This window comes from Mustela putorius, unplaced genomic scaffold, assembly GCF_011764305.1.
Source record: "Mustela putorius furo isolate JIRA1106 unplaced genomic scaffold, ASM1176430v1.1 tig00003853_pilon_pilon_pilon, whole genome shotgun sequence".
Classification (NCBI taxonomy): Eukaryota; Metazoa; Chordata; class Mammalia; order Carnivora; family Mustelidae; genus Mustela; species Mustela putorius.
This window is the reverse complement of record NW_025422005.1, coordinates 11,393,662-11,409,631: the sequence shown is the minus strand read 5'-3', so window position 1 is coordinate 11,409,631 and position 15,970 is coordinate 11,393,662. Positions and strand designations below refer to the sequence as shown.

Sequence of the window (15,970 nt, the reverse complement as noted above, 5' to 3'; positions counted from 1 at the left end):
GGGATCAAGCCCTGCATCAGGCTCCCTGCTGTGCAGGAAGCCTTCTTCTCCCTCTCCCGCTCCCCCTGCTTGTGTTCCCTCTCTCGCTGTGTCTCCCTCTGTCAAATAAATAAATAAAATCTTTTAAAAAGAAAAAAAGATACATCAGTATCTTTGACCTTTCCTTCCTGAACTAACTGTTAGGGGGTTGTACGTTGAATTGTGTGTCCTCCTCCCGCCCCCCACCCCACCTCATTTGTTCTTGTATGGTAATTTTTCCCCACTTTGTTTACGAACTTAGGTGGAGGAACACAGTTAATTTTAAGTATGACCATACTTAGTTGTCATAATATTTAAATGCTGAAATTAAAATGTATATTTGTGACATGAAATAGGCCTTGGTAATGCTGGATGAGGAAATTCTCCCACTTCTTGGGATGGGAAGTAGAGAAAAGGATTTTGGCTTTCTAAAAGGTCAAGATATTTGAGAAGTCACTTTTTTTTTTTTTAAAGATCTCACTTATTAGAGAGAGAGCACGAGAGGGGATCAGAGGGTCAGAGGGAGAAGCAGACTCTACTGAGTGGGGAGCCTGATGCAGGGCTCAGTCCCCCAGACTATACTTCGATGGTGCCTAGCATATGATAAATACCAATATTAGTCATTATCATTAGTAGTAGCAGTAGTTAATAGTAGTCATTGCAATTTCTCTTAAAAATCAAGTCACCCAGAGCACCTTGGTGGATCAGTTGAACATCCGACTCTTGTTTTCAGTTGAGGTTGTGATCTCAGGGTCATGAAATGGAGCCAGGCTCTGCCCTCAGTATGAAGTCTGCTGGAGATTCTTTCCCCTCCCTCTCCCTCCCGTCTGCTTCTCATCTCCGCCCCATCATCCCCCACCAACCACCACCACCCGGCGCTGGTGCATGTCTCACATGCTCTCTCTCGTGCTTTTTTGCTCTCTCTCTGAAATAAGTAAATAAATAAAATCTTTATGGGAAAAAAGAAATCAAGTCACCCATCCTTTCCTGTCACCTTCCCCATAACCTCAAAACACAGGCGCATGGTCAGTTGCTGCTTTCAGTTTTCACCTAATAAAGCCTGGACATTGATTATTCTAAGACAGAGAGCCACATAAGTTTTAATTGCCACATAGTATTTTTTGTATGAATATTCCTCTGTCTACTTTAATACTTCAAATGAGTATCCTTGTATTTCTTTTTTTGTTTTGTCCAGCTATCATTAGATTATCCTTAGAAATGGAATTACTGATTGAAAGCATATGCACTTAAAAGAAATTTTTTTTTTTTTAGATTTATTTATTTGAGAGAGAGTGAGAGAGAGAGAGAGTGGCGGGAGGGAAGGGCAGAGGGAGAGGGAGGGAGAGAATCTTAAGCGGACTCCACACTTAACGCAGAGCCAGACATGGGACTGAACTCACCACCCTGAGATCATGACCTGAGCCGAAACCAAGAGCTGGACACTTAACCAGCTGAACCACCCAGGCGCCCTGCACTTTAAAAATTTTTTATATAAATTTGATACAAATGGCCATTTAGAAATTCTGTTTGTTTCCATGCTTTTTTAAAAATCTAATTAATTTATTTTTTAAAGTAAGTGCCGGGCCTGACATGGGCTTGAACTCAACAACCCCAAGGTCAGGACTTGCATACTCCTTCAGCTGAGCCACCGAGGTGCTCCTGATCCCATGTTGTGCTCTTTTGGGGACCCTTGGTCTGCTCTTTCATTTCTTTTTCTTTTTCTTTTTTTTTTTAAGGTTTTTATTTAAATTCCAGTTACTTGGGGGATGCCTGGGTGGCTCAGTCAGTTGGAAGTCTGCCCTCGGCTAGGGTTGTGATCCCAGGGTTCTGGGATGGAGCCCCGTGTCAGACTCCTTGCTTAGCTGGAAGCCTGCTTCTCCTTCTGTCTGTCGCTCCCTCTGCCTCCCCCTGCTTGTGCACATGTGCACTCTCTCTGTGACAAGTAAATAAATAAAGTCTTTAAAAAATAAAAAAAAAATAAGCGGCACTTAGTTAACATACAGTGTAATATTATTTCAGGTGTATGATGTAGTGAGTCAGCGCTTCTGTACACAAGCGCCCTCCTTCATCCCCATCACCTGGTTCACCCATCCCCCCACTACCTCCCCTTGGTGACCGCGAGTTTGTTCTCAGGAAAGAGTCTGTTTCTTGGTTTATCTCTCTTTCCCCCCCTTTGCTAATTTGTTTTGTTTCTTAAAGTCCACATATGGCATTTGTCTTTCTCTGACTTATTTTGCTCAGCAGAATACACTCCAGCTCCATCCACGTCACTGCAAATGGTGCTGCTTCATTTTATACCCATGGTTTTAAAAACCAGGATTTCTAGTATTTCAAATCCAAATCCAAATTTTAGTCTGTAAGGTTAGTAACTACTCTGCTGAATCTGTTACATGTTTTATTTGCTTTTTCCAACTTTTTTCATCGTATTTATGAGTTCCAGAGTAAGGTCAAGAACTTGAAGCATTGTTTGGTATTTCATAAATCAAATCATTTTGGGGTAGTATTAGCATTTTAGTAGACCATTATATCAGTTAAGTTTTCTGGTTGATCTAGGAGGCTTCCTCCTGGGAAAGCAAAAATTTTTTCTGTTTGCTTGTTTAAATTTTATTTATTTGTCAGAGAGAGAGAGCACAAGCAGGGCAGGCAGGCAGAGGGAGAAGCCGGCTTCCCGCCAAGCAGGGAGCCCCATGTAGGGCTCAATCCTAGGACCCTGGGATCGTGACCTGAGCCAAAGGCAGATGGTTTAACTGACTGAGTCACCCAGGCACCCCATGGGAAGGCAGAAGTTTTAAGTAGAACTTTAGCTCCCTTAGCCATGATTCTAGTAGGGTATGAGGGTAGCAGGAGTAAGCTCATGGAGGACTCAGCCAACATTCCCTCAGTCAGTGCTGCTAACTGACAGGAGAATCATTCCTAGAGAAGCCTCATTTCTGTGGTCGGATCCTATTTGGATTGATGTCTGTTACGTTAGGAAAGTGTTCAGAATAGCTGATGCCACATAGTACTCTTAGATACTCACTCCATTTTCCGAAGATTGCTTCCTTCTCCGTAGATCACGGTACGTTACTCTTAAGTTGGAGCCCAAGGAAGACAGCCACTTGCTCCCTTTTTCAGCCTTGAGACTTTGTCATCAACACTATTAAACCATGTTTCCCAAAATCCCTTGCTGAAGTGGAAGGCCCAGATCTCTGCCTGAATGGGAGCACCTCAGCTGCTATTAGCTTAATATAGTGTCGGGATTCTTTCTGCTTAAGATTTTTTTAGGGCGCCTGGGTGACTCAACTAAGCATCTGGCTTCAGCTCAGGTCATGATCCCAGGACCCTGGGATGGAGTCCTACCTTGGGCTCCCTGCTGTGCAGGAACTCTGATTCTCCCTCTGCCCCTCCTCCCACTCGTTCTCTCAATCTCTCTCTCTCTCAAATAAATCTTTAAAAAAAAAAAAGATTTTTTAAAATGAATCCTGCAGCGTTAACAATTTCTTTTTCTTAAATATTACAGTATTTATTAATTGACACCTGGACATTGAGACAAATTTCTTTGATCTTTAGTAAACTAAAGGCGGCACATAGAGTAAGAGGCTGGGAGAAATAGCAACTGTTATTTAAAAGACAGAATAGGCTCTGAGAAACCCTGCTTCTATGTGACATTTATTATCCCTCAGGTTTTCTAGCATAAGCCAAATTTCTTTTGTTTCAAGATTTGGTCAACACAGCTCAGAAGTCTAGCCTGGAGGGCCTTAGTAGCCACTGCTGGTATCAGGCCTGCAGCTCCACTGGAATGCCTTCATACTGAGCCTGAAATTCCGCCCCCATTTGTGTTGGGGAGGCCCACAGCTAGAGGCCTAGAGGTCTCCATGCTAACATGTGGCTCAGCACAAAGGAGAATTCCAGGGTGCCTCCTCTTTTACCCAGGTTCTCAGACAGCAGCTGTTACTACGTTGCATCCAGGTACTAGCCTGTATGCGTACTCCCTAGTACTCCCTAGATTTCCTTACATTGTTTGCTGTGTAGGGTCTACTAAACTGATTAAAAGGATGGGCGAGCGAATCAACATTTATTGAGCACCTGCTGTCTGCCAAGCACTGTGTATACACATACACAGTATTATTTATTTTTTATTTTATTTTTTTAACGATTATTTGTTTATTTATTTGAGAGAGAAAGAAAGCACATGCAGAAGGGAAGAGGGTGAAGCAGGCTCCCTGCTGAGTAGGGAGCCCCAGGTGGGGCTCAACACCCAGGACCCTGCCAAAGGCAGGTGCTTAACTGACTGAGCCACCCAGGTGCCTCTCAGATGAATTGTTTAATACTCAAAACAGTTTTATGAGATAGGTGTTCTTCATCCCTAATTTCAGATAAGCAAAATAAGTAACTTTCCTCTAACTCAGGTTTCCCTGTTTTAATTATAAACAATTTATAAATTGGGAATCAGTGGTATTATAATAGCGATGTATGGCAACAGATGGTGGCACACTTGTGGTGGATTTAGCATCATGTATAAACTTGTGGAATCACTATGTTGTACAGCCGAAACTAATATAACATTGTGTGTCAACTATACTAAAAAAAAAGAAGAAAAGAAAAGATGTATAAATTGGTGATGGTTTTCTGTCAGATCTGCAAACCAGTTTTGTTCTCTCCCTTCCCTTATGTTTTATAGTTATACGTTCCACTTTTGTGATTCTTTCAGGTAAAGGTGACCTACAGACAACCTACCTATGACTTGTGAGACCCTGAATCCTAACCACCATGTTATTTACCTTTCCTAGGATCCTATCCTTCCCCTAAAGCTGGAGCAACTCTGGTTGTGTACAAGGACCTGCTGGTACTATTTGGTGGCTGGACGCGGCCGAGCCCATATCCCCTACACCAACCAGAGAGATTCTTTGATGAAATACACACTTACTCACCCTCTAAAAACTGGTAAGCCATAAAGATAAGATCCTTTCAGTCTGGAATAAAAGATTTCAAATGAATGGACAGCTTCCATTTTTTGTGTCCAGGAATCTCTTTTGAGAATTTGGTAAAAGCTCTGGACTCTGTTCCAGGAAGTAAATTCACATATGCACAGATGTGCTGACAGTTATGGAGAGTTTACAGGGCCCCCTAAAACCTAAAGCTAGGGATGCCTGGCTGGTCCAGTCAGTGGGGCATGCGACTCTTGATCAGGTTGTGAGTTCAAGTCGTATGTTGGGTGTATTGCTTACATTAAAAACGTTTTTTTTAAAAAGGTGAAAAAGAAGAAAAAAAAGAATTAAAAAAACTAAACTAAAGCTAAGATCCTCTCTTCCAAAGAGAAAAAGTAGAATAGGTTTATTCCTCTTCCTAGAAAAATAAATGTGCCATTTGGAGAATGGCAGGGGTCAGGGGATGTCTTCAGTTTTGGCGGCTCATTTCTCAGGTGTGCTGTGGATCCAGATGATCCTTTGTTCCCTGCTGTGTCTCCAACTGATTCCTGACTTTTTTTCCTTTTTCCTTGTAATGGTCTACTTAGTACGGGGCTCTTGGCAGCTGCAGCTGATCAGGACTATAGAAAGAAGTGGAAGGTGGTGCCCAGCACATTAGGCTGAAACAGCCAGGGAGCCATGATGGCGTCTCTGGTCATCTGTCCACTCCACCTCTAAGCCATACACACTGAGAACTTAAAAGTGAGCATAGCTTTAGCACGTTTGTGGGAAAGTCCTCATACCTTCTGCCATCTTCCACTTACTATGCTAACAGTATCTCTACTGAAGGTGATAGGATTGTCATTTAAGTGGATACCCACTTACTGTTTCCACCTTAAATACTTAAGATTCAATACAGGTGGTGCTTACTTCTTGGCTTCTCCTCTCTTTTTATATTAGGTGGAACTGCATTGTGACAACCCATGGGCCACCTCCCATGGCTGGCCATTCCTCCTGTGTGATAGATGATAAAATGATTGTCTTTGGTGGCTCCTTAGGATCCCGGCAAATGTAAGTATATTTGGCTTGCTGCCTGTCAGCCTGAAGGTAAATACTCCTGGGAATAACAGGTCAGAAGAGTGAACTAGTCAGGTCAGTATTCTCAGCAGGATTTTGATCCAACCAGTTGTTGCTTCCTAGCATTCCCATTTTTGATCCCTGAATCACAGAGCAGTAGGATGAAAAACTTCTCCATAAAATTAGAGCCATGTAGAATCTTTTTATTTGGTATGTGGTTCATTGAGTGGGATCAAATTCTGATGTAGCCTCCACCTTGTCTGTTTCTCCCTGTGCCTACAGAAGGCTACCATCTAAGAAGCAAAAAGTCCTTTTACTTTCTCTCCTTTATTACCCAGCTTGTGCCCTTTTGGGCTTTAGAGAAGACAGGTAGATTGACAGGACAAGTTGAAAATGGTTCATTTGAGATGGTTGATAGAGTGGGTAGGAGCAAGAAAACTCTCAGGTCCAGTGCACTTCTGTGAGGCTGTGCTCCCTGCCTTCTGTCCTTACCACCTCTGGCCACAGCTGGCCAGCTCAGGCCAGAGTCAAGAACCAGAGCATTCCGTCTGAATCACTCTTTATCTGAGTTGGTGGTAGCTGCGTTAATGGTCAGGAGAGGGAAGTCGATGAGCTGTCAGAAGTGAAAACATTCAAGATCCAATTCTATTCTCTGTTAGACAAGGTATTCCCCATCTTCCTGTTTTAAAACATTTATGGAGAGACTGTGAGCTGCCCCCCAGATGAGAAAGTTTAGGGCTTAGAGTTCTTATTCCTGTTTTCCTCTTTATGAGTCAATGACCTTAGTGATGTGACGGTAAAATAGAGATTGCCTTCCAGTAGTCTCTCCTGGCCATACCGGCCCCTTGGGGGTTGGAGATGCCAGTTTGTCCTTGATAAAACTGCAGATCTCATGAGCCATGGTGAAATTACTTTTGTAGCCAGAATCAATAAATCTTTATCTCCTGGACAATGGTAGAGTTACCGTTTGCATCAGTTTTCTCTCTTTCTTGTGGTTTTGCTTTTGAACGGCTATCTCCTGGTCAGTAGCTGTTTCCTACTGTCGCTGGTTCACTCTTACTGCAGGTACTAGTATGTGGCTGCAGACATAACTCCAAAGAGGCCTTATGGGTCCATGGGAAGAGCAAAGGTTTGAAGGTCTTGAGATGGGTTCCAGGGAAAGAAGGGGAAGAAAACTATAGTTTAAAATGCTATGGCCATGGCACTTTGCTGGGCATCTTTATAAATGTAACTTCCAGGGACACCTGGCTGGTTTAGTTGGTAGAGCATACAACTCTTGATCTCAGGGTCATGAGTTCAGTCCCCACGTCCGGCATAGAGCTTACTTAAAAATAATAATTTAAAAAATAAATAAAATATAAATGTAACTTCATTTATATCAGCTCTGTGGTCCCTGGGAGCTCCCAACTCTTTCAACCTTATGTCCTTATCTTATAGGAGCAACGATGTCTGGGTCCTTGACCTTGAGCAGTGGGCGTGGTCCAAGCCGAACATCTCCGGCCCCAGTCCTCATCCTCGAGGTGGCCAATCTCAGGTGCTCAGGAATTAAAATAACTATTCAGCAAACACTGTAGCATCTTCCAGTTGGGATGGGAGAGGGAGGAGGGAGTCAGGTAAGCTGCCCACATGCATAAGCCAAAGAGACTTTGTCATTCTTTTTTTGCTGGTATTTATTTTTCAACTTCTAATGGGTTGTATTTATTTTTAGTGGCTTTATATTATCCTCTCTCCAAAGCATTTACTTTGCTGTTTCATTTCTCAAGAGAACCCTGCATTTTATGTACACTCACATTAATGTTTGATCAACAAAAAATATATCCATTCAGGCTAATCATCAGTAATTTGTTCACAAGGATCGGAATTGACATGGTCTGGGGAGAGTGGAGAACTTATAGTGACTAGAATACTCTGATTTGGGTTCTGGGTAGGCTGTTTTCATATACCACTGACGCATAGGAGGTCAGATACCTGTGTCTTTGTTGGTTTATTTTAAATGTCTTCCTCTCCCCAGATTGTCATAGATGATGCAACTATCTTAATCCTTGGAGGGTGTGGCGGTCCCAATGCTGTGAGTATTGCTGGTGTGGCTTTCCAAAGCACATGCTGCTAAGGGTTCAGAACTTGCTTCCCTGTCTCACCTTGTGAGCATGGTGTCCTTTTTATTGAAGGAATACCTTTTTCACTTTGGGTATATAACCATGATATTTTCTGGCCGAACTCTGCTTTCTTTTTCCTTTCCCTTCCTTTCCTTCTCTTCTCTTCTCTTCTCTCTCTTCTCTTCTCTTCTCTTCTCTTCTCTTCTCTTCTCTTCTCTCTTCTTCCTTTCCTCTTTCTTTCTTTGGTGGGGTGAGAGGTGCTTTAAATCAAAGACATTCATCTCTTAAATATTCATACCTCTATCTATATTCTTCCTACTCGCGCTTCCTCTTTAGGCTGTATGGTTTGCTGCTACCATTTTTTCAAGGAGGGGTGGGGCAGAACAACAGTCTGATAACTGCCAAAATTTACATGGAGTTTATTGAAGAATGCAGATTGAGAAAGTTGTGAATATATATTATCTACCTCTCCCCACCAACACACACACAGGCAAAATTGAGATTGAGAACCACTTAAAATTGATTCATGGGTTACAGCACAATTCCATGTTCCGGTCCAGCCGTAGTTTGTGAATAAAGGAGAGCATGATGAGGGCATGAGTGAAAGAGCGGCCACAAATGTGGCTGTATTCTTTTTTTTTAAATTACTTGTTTGTTTTTAAAAGATTGTATTTATTTATTTGACAGAGAGAGGCATAGTGAGAGAAAGAACACAAGCAGGGGGAGTGGGAGAGGGAGAAGCAGGCTTCCCGCTGAGCAGGAGCCCCATATGGAGCTCAGTCCCAGGAACCCAGGATCCTGATCCAAGCTCAAGGCAGATGCTTAACCACTGAGCCACCCAAGTGCCCCACAAATGTTGCTCTTCTTCTGAAGAGCCCACACACCCTCTAGACCAGACGGCACAGCTTTGGGATTCCTGTGATGTGTATGTGTTGTGTAGCGTACCTCACCTGAGTCCTCTTGTTGGTCCTTCTCTTCTAGCTCTTCAAGGATGCTTGGTTATTGCACATGCACTCGGGCCCCTGGGCCTGGCAGCCACTCAAGGTAGAAAATGAAGACCATGGGGCCCCAGAACTGTGGTGCCACCCAGCTTGTCGGGTAAGCAGGGCACTGATAGGCCAGTGAGAGAAGGGCCCTAATTGTAAAGCCTAATTGGCTTGTCAGATTTCTAAGCAGATTTGTGTGGAAATAAAAAACACCTTGATGTCATAAAAGAAGTGGACATTAACCATTGTTCTTTGGGCATTGCTCATATGTGAACTTCTAGATGGGAAACCTGTGTGGGCCCCACTGATCCTTTTTTTCCTTTTTCTAAGTATATTTATTTGAGAGAACATGCGTGAGCATGAGCTGGGTATTAGCGGTCAGGGTAGGGAGGGCAGAGGGAGAGGGAGAAGCAGGCTTCCCACTGAGTAGAGAGCCTGCTTCAGGGCTCAATTCCAGGACCATGGGATCATGACCTGAGCCGAAGGCAGAAGCTTAACTGACTTAGCCACCTGGGTGCCCCAAGTTTATTTATTTATTTATGTACTCTACGCTGAATGTGGGACTCGAACTCCTGACACCAAGATCAAGAGTTGAACACTCCACTGATTGAGTCAGCAAGGTGCCCCCCCCACACACTGATCCTTTAAGTGCCAGCTTTAAGTATCTCTCTGTCTGTGAACCTTTCCTCAGGGTCCCCAAACAAAAACTGATTCCTCCTTCACCCTATCCCTGTCCTGCACACACACCTCTCATGATGGCACTTGTCATGCTTCAGCCATGGGTTGTTCCCATGTCTGTCTCCCCTTCTGGCCTGAAAGGCAGGCTGCATTATTTTCATCTCTGTATCTCTGGTACCTGTATAATGCCTGGCCTGCCCAGGTGCTCATAATAAAATGTTTGAGGCTTAAATGAATGATCAGAACTGAACATAGGTCTTTTGTCTTCCAGGTGGGGCAGTGTGTGGTGGTCTTCAGCCAGGCTCCTAGTGGGAGAGCCCCACTGAGCCCCAGTTTGAACTCCCGCCCATCACCGATCAGTGCCACTCCTCCAGCCCTGGTTCCTGAAACCCGAGAGTACCGCTCACAGTCTCCAGTAAGGAGTATGGATGAAGCCCCTTGTGTTAACGGCCGCTGGGGAACACTGAGGCCCAGAGCTCAAAGGCAGACCCCCTCAAGTTCCCGGGAAGGGAGCCTTTCCCCAGCCAGAGGGGATGGCTCTCCCATCCTCAACGGCGGGAGTTTGTCTCCAGGGACAGCAGCTCTAGGTGGCTCTTCCTTGGACAGCCCTGTGCAGGCCCTATCTCCTGGCACTCCGTCTACCACTGAAGGGTGTGACCTCAAAATGGGACTTTCTTTGGCTCCCCGACGAGGGTCGCTACCAGATCAGAAAGATCTGAGGTTAGGATCAATAGATCTGAATTGGGATCTAAAACCTGCTTCGAGTAGCAATCATATGGATGGTGTGGACAACAGGACAGTTGGGGGAAGCATGAGACACCCTCCTGAGCAGACGAATGGTGTGCACACCCCTCCACACGTGGCCAGTGCCCTTGCAGGAGCTGTCTCCCCAGGTGCCCTGCGTCGGAGCCTAGAAGCCATCAAAGCAATGTCATCCAAAGGCCCCTCAGCCTCCGCAGTGCTAAGTCCTCCTCTGGGGTCTTCTCCAGGCTCTCCTGGGAACCAGAACCTGAGCAGTGGAGAAACAGTTCCCGTTCCCCGCCCAGGGCCTGCCCAAGGAGACGGACATTCCTTACCTCCCATTGCCCGCCGTCTGGGCCACCACCCTCCACAGTCCCTAAATGTTGGCAAACCTTTGTACCAGAGTATGAACTGCAAGCCCATGCAGATGTACGTGCTAGACATTAAAGACACCAAGGAGAAGGGGCGGGTCAAATGGAAAGTATTTAATAGCAGTTCTGTGGTCGGACCTCCTGAAACCAGCCTCCATACAGTGGTCCAAGGCAGGGGTGAACTCATCATATTTGGAGGACTCATGGACAAGAAACAGAATGTGAAGTACTATCCAAAAACAAACGCCTTGTACTTTGTGCGAGCAAAGAGATAATGTGTTCTAAACCCCCTCCCCTTTCTGTGGCTTTTAATTTTCCAGCGTGCAAGCATTTGGACTGCGAATTGGGAAAACAAAGGACAGAATTACTCCCATAAACCAAAACCCCAATTCCCAACCTCACTCACTCCAGGCTGGGATCAAAACTCCATTAAGAAAAGAATTATATATAAATATATAAATATATATTATATAGCCAACTCTGTTTACAAAGAGGGAGAGATCTCCGTCCTGGTTCAGATAAATTTGTTGCTGTGTTTTAGCAGAGGCTGTGCTGCCTTTTTCTACTTTGCTGGTAACTAGACCAAGAATTTAGGGAACAGACTAATGTCAGAACTTAACTAGAACAACTGAAGAGCCCCCGTAAATTTTTATGTGGCCTTCTTGGAGTTAGAGAAAGAAAGAGCGTGTGTAAGGTGCACACGTGGAGCCTCCCGATCCACGAGCTCCAGGAGCCGGCAGGGTGAAAGGCGCCTGTAGAGCACTCTTCCTCCCTTCCTCTTAAAACCACACAGAACCTGTGCAAATGTCTCTTTGCGGTCATGCCCTCTGCCTGGCCCTGTTCTGGCCTTGTGACCGAGGAAAGTTACCCAGCCAGGAATTCCGTTGCACGTGTGTGTCCCAGGATCACCATGGGGCAGTGTTAATGCAGAGATGCCTGTCGCCTAGTGTCCATTGGTCTGGAGCACACTCCCTCTCTGTCTCAGAAAACATATTGGTGTCTGCTTTCGGAACTTTCTGACAATCGTATTTGATTGCAAGCTGCCAAAAACCACATTTGTTCCCTTAAGACTTGATCCTCAGAAGCTGCCTTTCCCTTTTTTTTTTTTTTTTGGCATATGTGGATTTTTTTTTTTTTTTTTTTTTTTTTTTTAAAGCAAGCCCTGAAAGTGTTCCCACTTTCTGTTTCTTTTACAGAGCTAAGGTGCCCAGGGAAATCTCTTAGAGATATTTCTGGATCCTGTTTTCTGGTATCACGGAGGGACCTGGTAGGGAATTCCAAGATGCCAATAGCATGAGAAATCCTTGAAGTGTCAAGAATACTGTTATTTCCCTTTGGGCTTCTTTTTACTTCCAAAGCGCATTAGGCACACCCATTATTATTTATACCATGTGGAAATTGATCCTGGAAGAGAATCCCAGTAGTAGTTCCTTCTAGAAATAATTTCGCCTCTTGGTGTGACATGCATTTTTCTGCGTGGCTGTTGACTAGTGGTTGGGTTGAGTGTCAGGTGCTTAGCCTCTCTGAGGCAGGGCACACCTTGGGAGCAGCCCCTCCTTTGTGACTGTCTCCTTCACATGTGACCCAAATAAGAGTTGGATTTTTATGTCATACGGTTCCTGAGATAATGTGCAACCAACTAGAGCATTCCTTTGGTTGAGACAGGAAGTTACAAATTACCAGTCTATAAACCATGGCCTGGACCTAGGAGATGTTAGAGTAAGTCAGATGGCCCCACTTTAATTTTTGGTGATTTCTCATCAGTGGAAAGATTTTTACTTTGCCTTTAGGATTTGAATTTCAGAACACTGCATTTCCCATCTTTCACACTCCCCTTTTTTCCTGTTAGCATTTCCCAAGCACAAGCCTGCTACAGCTGGCCCTGGGTCCTGGCTTTAGGCCAGCCCTTAGCAATCTGTCTGATAAGTGTGTTTTCTCCTATGACATCATGTTGAATTCTTTCCCGTAGCCATTAGCTTTTACAATGTGGTCTTGGTGGGAAAGCCCCCCTGGTGCCAAGCCCAGGAAAAGGCCAGCTCACAGGGAGAGGTCTGTGTTCCAGAGACTGTTCCCTTAGATGACGAACTGCCATGTGCCTATTTACTGTAGTATCCACCTACTCCTAGCTCAGCACTTTGCCTGCTGGACACCTTGCTCCTGGGCTATTGCCGGTCCTTCTTCAGCAAAGACTGTTAGATCATGTGGGGTCCTTATTTGCAAGAGAAAGCCTAGCCTGTAAGATTAGGTATTACTTTATTGCTATTACCGAACCGTGTTTATGACATTGCATCTGTGCATGGGCAGCGTCCCCAAACTCAGTTCCTGTTTAAATATAAAGTATTTGGAAGCCTGAGAGTTCGGAATCTCAGCTTTGTGACCATTCCCTTAGTCCTGTGGCCTTCCTCAGCCAGCTGTTGGCTTGTGGGTTCCCTCTGTTTTCCCCAAACATGCAGGCAGCGGAGGTGATGACTCCCTTGGAAGGTCGCTGGCTCCTTGGAGCTCCGTGGCACCCAGTGCTACCCAGACTGCTCAGAAGCGCGCTGTATTTTGACAGCTCCTTAGGAACATCTCCTTCATCTGCACCTGGTGGTGGTGGCCTTGGTGGCTCTTGGGCACTGTGGCCAGATAGCTTAGGAGAGCATCTCCACACAGGGTGGTTGTGTCCTCAGGGCCCCGTGAAGCCGCGTGTGCAGGGGAACTTCAGGTGTCCCCCCTGTGGAGAGCATTCCCCAACACCCTGGCTGCTTCCATGAGGGCACATTTAACCACGACTCTGGTTTGGACAGGATGCCAATTTTGTCTTAACGATTCACTGAGAAAAATGAGACAGTTTCCTTGGCCTTCACGAGCACCTAAATTAGCAAATATTTGTCAGTGTTGAAGTATTTAAAATACATGGTGTTTCTTACTTGAAGCTTTAACCCCTTCCACTCCTGCAAGTGTGCCTTTGAGAGCCCCACGTCACATGGACTTCCCTGGCCCCCTCGTGGACCTCCTGTGAGAGTCTCGGTGTCTTCCTTGCCTCTTGGACAGGGCTTCTGTTTTCTCACCTTGCAGGCCGGGCAGTAGAGAGGCTTCTGTATTTCCGTTCACATTTCATGGGTGGTGGGCTGCGCAACCACCCCTTTACACACACCCCCCGCACACACTTCTGTATTTTAGGAGCACAAACTAGGTGTTGAAACAAGCTTACATTTAGTTGTAAGGTAATACTGGCCTTCCTCTCCTCCCAGCCCTCTGCAGATTGATCTAATTTTAATCTTCGAGTTTTATATCAAGAGCTAAAACCACGAACTATCCCAGGAACTGTGTTGGAACTCTCTAAAATAAAGAAAAGAAGAGGACAACAAAAGAAAACCAACTTGAGAAGTCTTGACGTTGGAGAACAGAAAGCCACCAGCTGATGGAGAACAGAGGGATACTTCCTTTCCTCTAACTTTCTCTCTCTGGGTTTCCCTCTGCTTTGCTTCTTTGCTTCCCCTTAAAAGTGATGTTCCTGTGGGTTTGTCTGTCTGTCCTTGTCGTTGTGGTGATCCTGGCATGGTGATGTGCTCTGCTTTGCGTTGTCTCTGCTCTCTTACCAGCGCACAAGTCAGTGGGGAGGATCTGAACACACCCAGGGGCAAGGAAGCCGAACTTTGAGGCCTGCGTCCCGTGCGGCCTCCCCACGAACTGCAGAAGGCATGTTCTGCATGGTCACCAGTAAGTGGCTCCCTCTCACTGTGTTCATTGTCCTATGAGAGCAGCCCTTCGGCCTTGGCTCCACCCTTGCTCTCTGTCCTCGCTCTGCTCCCTTCCCACCAACCAGGGTTCATGTCAGCGCACCCCGGGCGTGCCCTGGCGAAGCTGGTGCTGTGAGTGATGTTTCCCATACAACTCAGGGGTCCCAGATGGCTTACCCTGAGATGGTCATTTTAGGCACATAACAGTGTAGGAATGAAAAGTGGACTTCATTGGTATTTAAATCTGTCAATTTCATTTTTTTGTTAAGGTTTTCCCTGATGACTTTTTAGCGATTTAACAAATAAAACAAAATGGACAGAATTGTCTTAACTGTTTTATTAGTAGAAAAGAAGAAAGAAACGGAACTGTCATGGAAGCTGTTGAGATTGGAGATGGAAATTGGAAGCAAGGTAGCTGGAAAACCTGCCCTTAACCACTCTAGGAAGGTTGTGTTTGGGCGTAGAGGTGGGGAGCTGCCCTTCCCTGGGGACAGCTCCCATTGAATAAGAGGCAACTCTTAGTCATGCTCGAAGGACTTGGCATTTCAGAGTCTCAGGCACTGCCCTGTGGTGGAGACTCAAGAGAGGGCCTGAGCTGGAGGAGGGCCCCAGGGACCAGGACAGCAACAACCACATCATCGCTGGCCTCTTAAGCAAAGAGGAGGACACAGGGCCCCTGGATCTTGAAACAGCACGGCAAATGGTTAGAAACACAAGCCTGAAGCCCCAGAGGCTTGTGTTCTAATCCTGCCTTCCCCTGCTTTCTGCTTAACCTTGGACGTGAGTTTCCTCATCTGTAAATACAGTTGTTTCATGAGGATTAGCTGAGGTTGTGTATGAAAGCACTAGGCACAGTGTCTGGCGCATGGTGAGTGCTCAGTAGATGGTGGCTACTATTTATAATGAACCTTGGAAGAAAATAGAGGCTCGGGGAAGGAAAGGGCTAGGCTCGCTGTGTAAATTGCTACAAGCATGTCCCTGCTGAGGATTATGCGTGTCTCTGGTTGTCTGGGTCATCTTTTAGATGTCAGCGTGAGAACCTCTGAGGCTTTTGCCTCTCGAGAGCAGTAAGCAGCAGCTGCTGCCATAAATCAGGTCAGAATTGTCTCATTGTTTAATCTCCCTTTTGGACTTGAATTCCTTGGTTTGCTAGTTGAACTCTGCCTCTGGCACTTAAGGTATCCTTCTGCCTGGATTCAAGGGCACACTCAGTTGGCTCCCATTCTGGAAGTGTCAGTTGGGGACTGATGACAGGAGTCTGCCCAGCTGCGTGGGGGCCTGGGAGGAGACAGGCACCATGAGGGTAGAGGGCTGAAACCACTTGCTGACCACATGCCAGTTTCTTATACCCATGGGTCTTTGTGCCGAGCACCATTATGTTCTTTTCGTTCGGTG

General features: G+C 45.5%; 1 protein-coding gene across 3 annotated transcripts in view; it reads left to right on the top strand.

Moving 5' to 3' along the window:
• Positions 1–14,897, top strand: part of FBXO42 (F-box protein 42) — a 105,465-nt gene extending 90,568 nt beyond the window's left edge. Inside the window, exons 5-11 of one of the 3 annotated variants that reach the window (XM_045063824.1) lie at positions 4,788–4,941; positions 5,865–5,975; positions 7,419–7,515; positions 7,993–8,049; positions 9,059–9,175; positions 10,013–10,156; positions 14,087–14,897. In XM_045063824.1, coding sequence (XP_044919759.1) covers positions 4,788–4,941; positions 5,865–5,975; positions 7,419–7,515; positions 7,993–8,049; positions 9,059–9,175; positions 10,013–10,156; positions 14,087–14,101 — 695 coding nt within the window. In that variant the 3' untranslated portion in view covers positions 14,102–14,897. Of the gene's footprint in view, positions 1–4,787; positions 4,942–5,864; positions 5,976–7,418; positions 7,516–7,992; positions 8,050–9,058; positions 9,176–10,012 lie in introns of all 3 variants that reach the window. The other 2 variants (XM_004741388.3, XM_045063823.1) reach the window with 2 other exon arrangements.
• Positions 14,898–15,970: the final 1,073 nt, after the last annotated feature.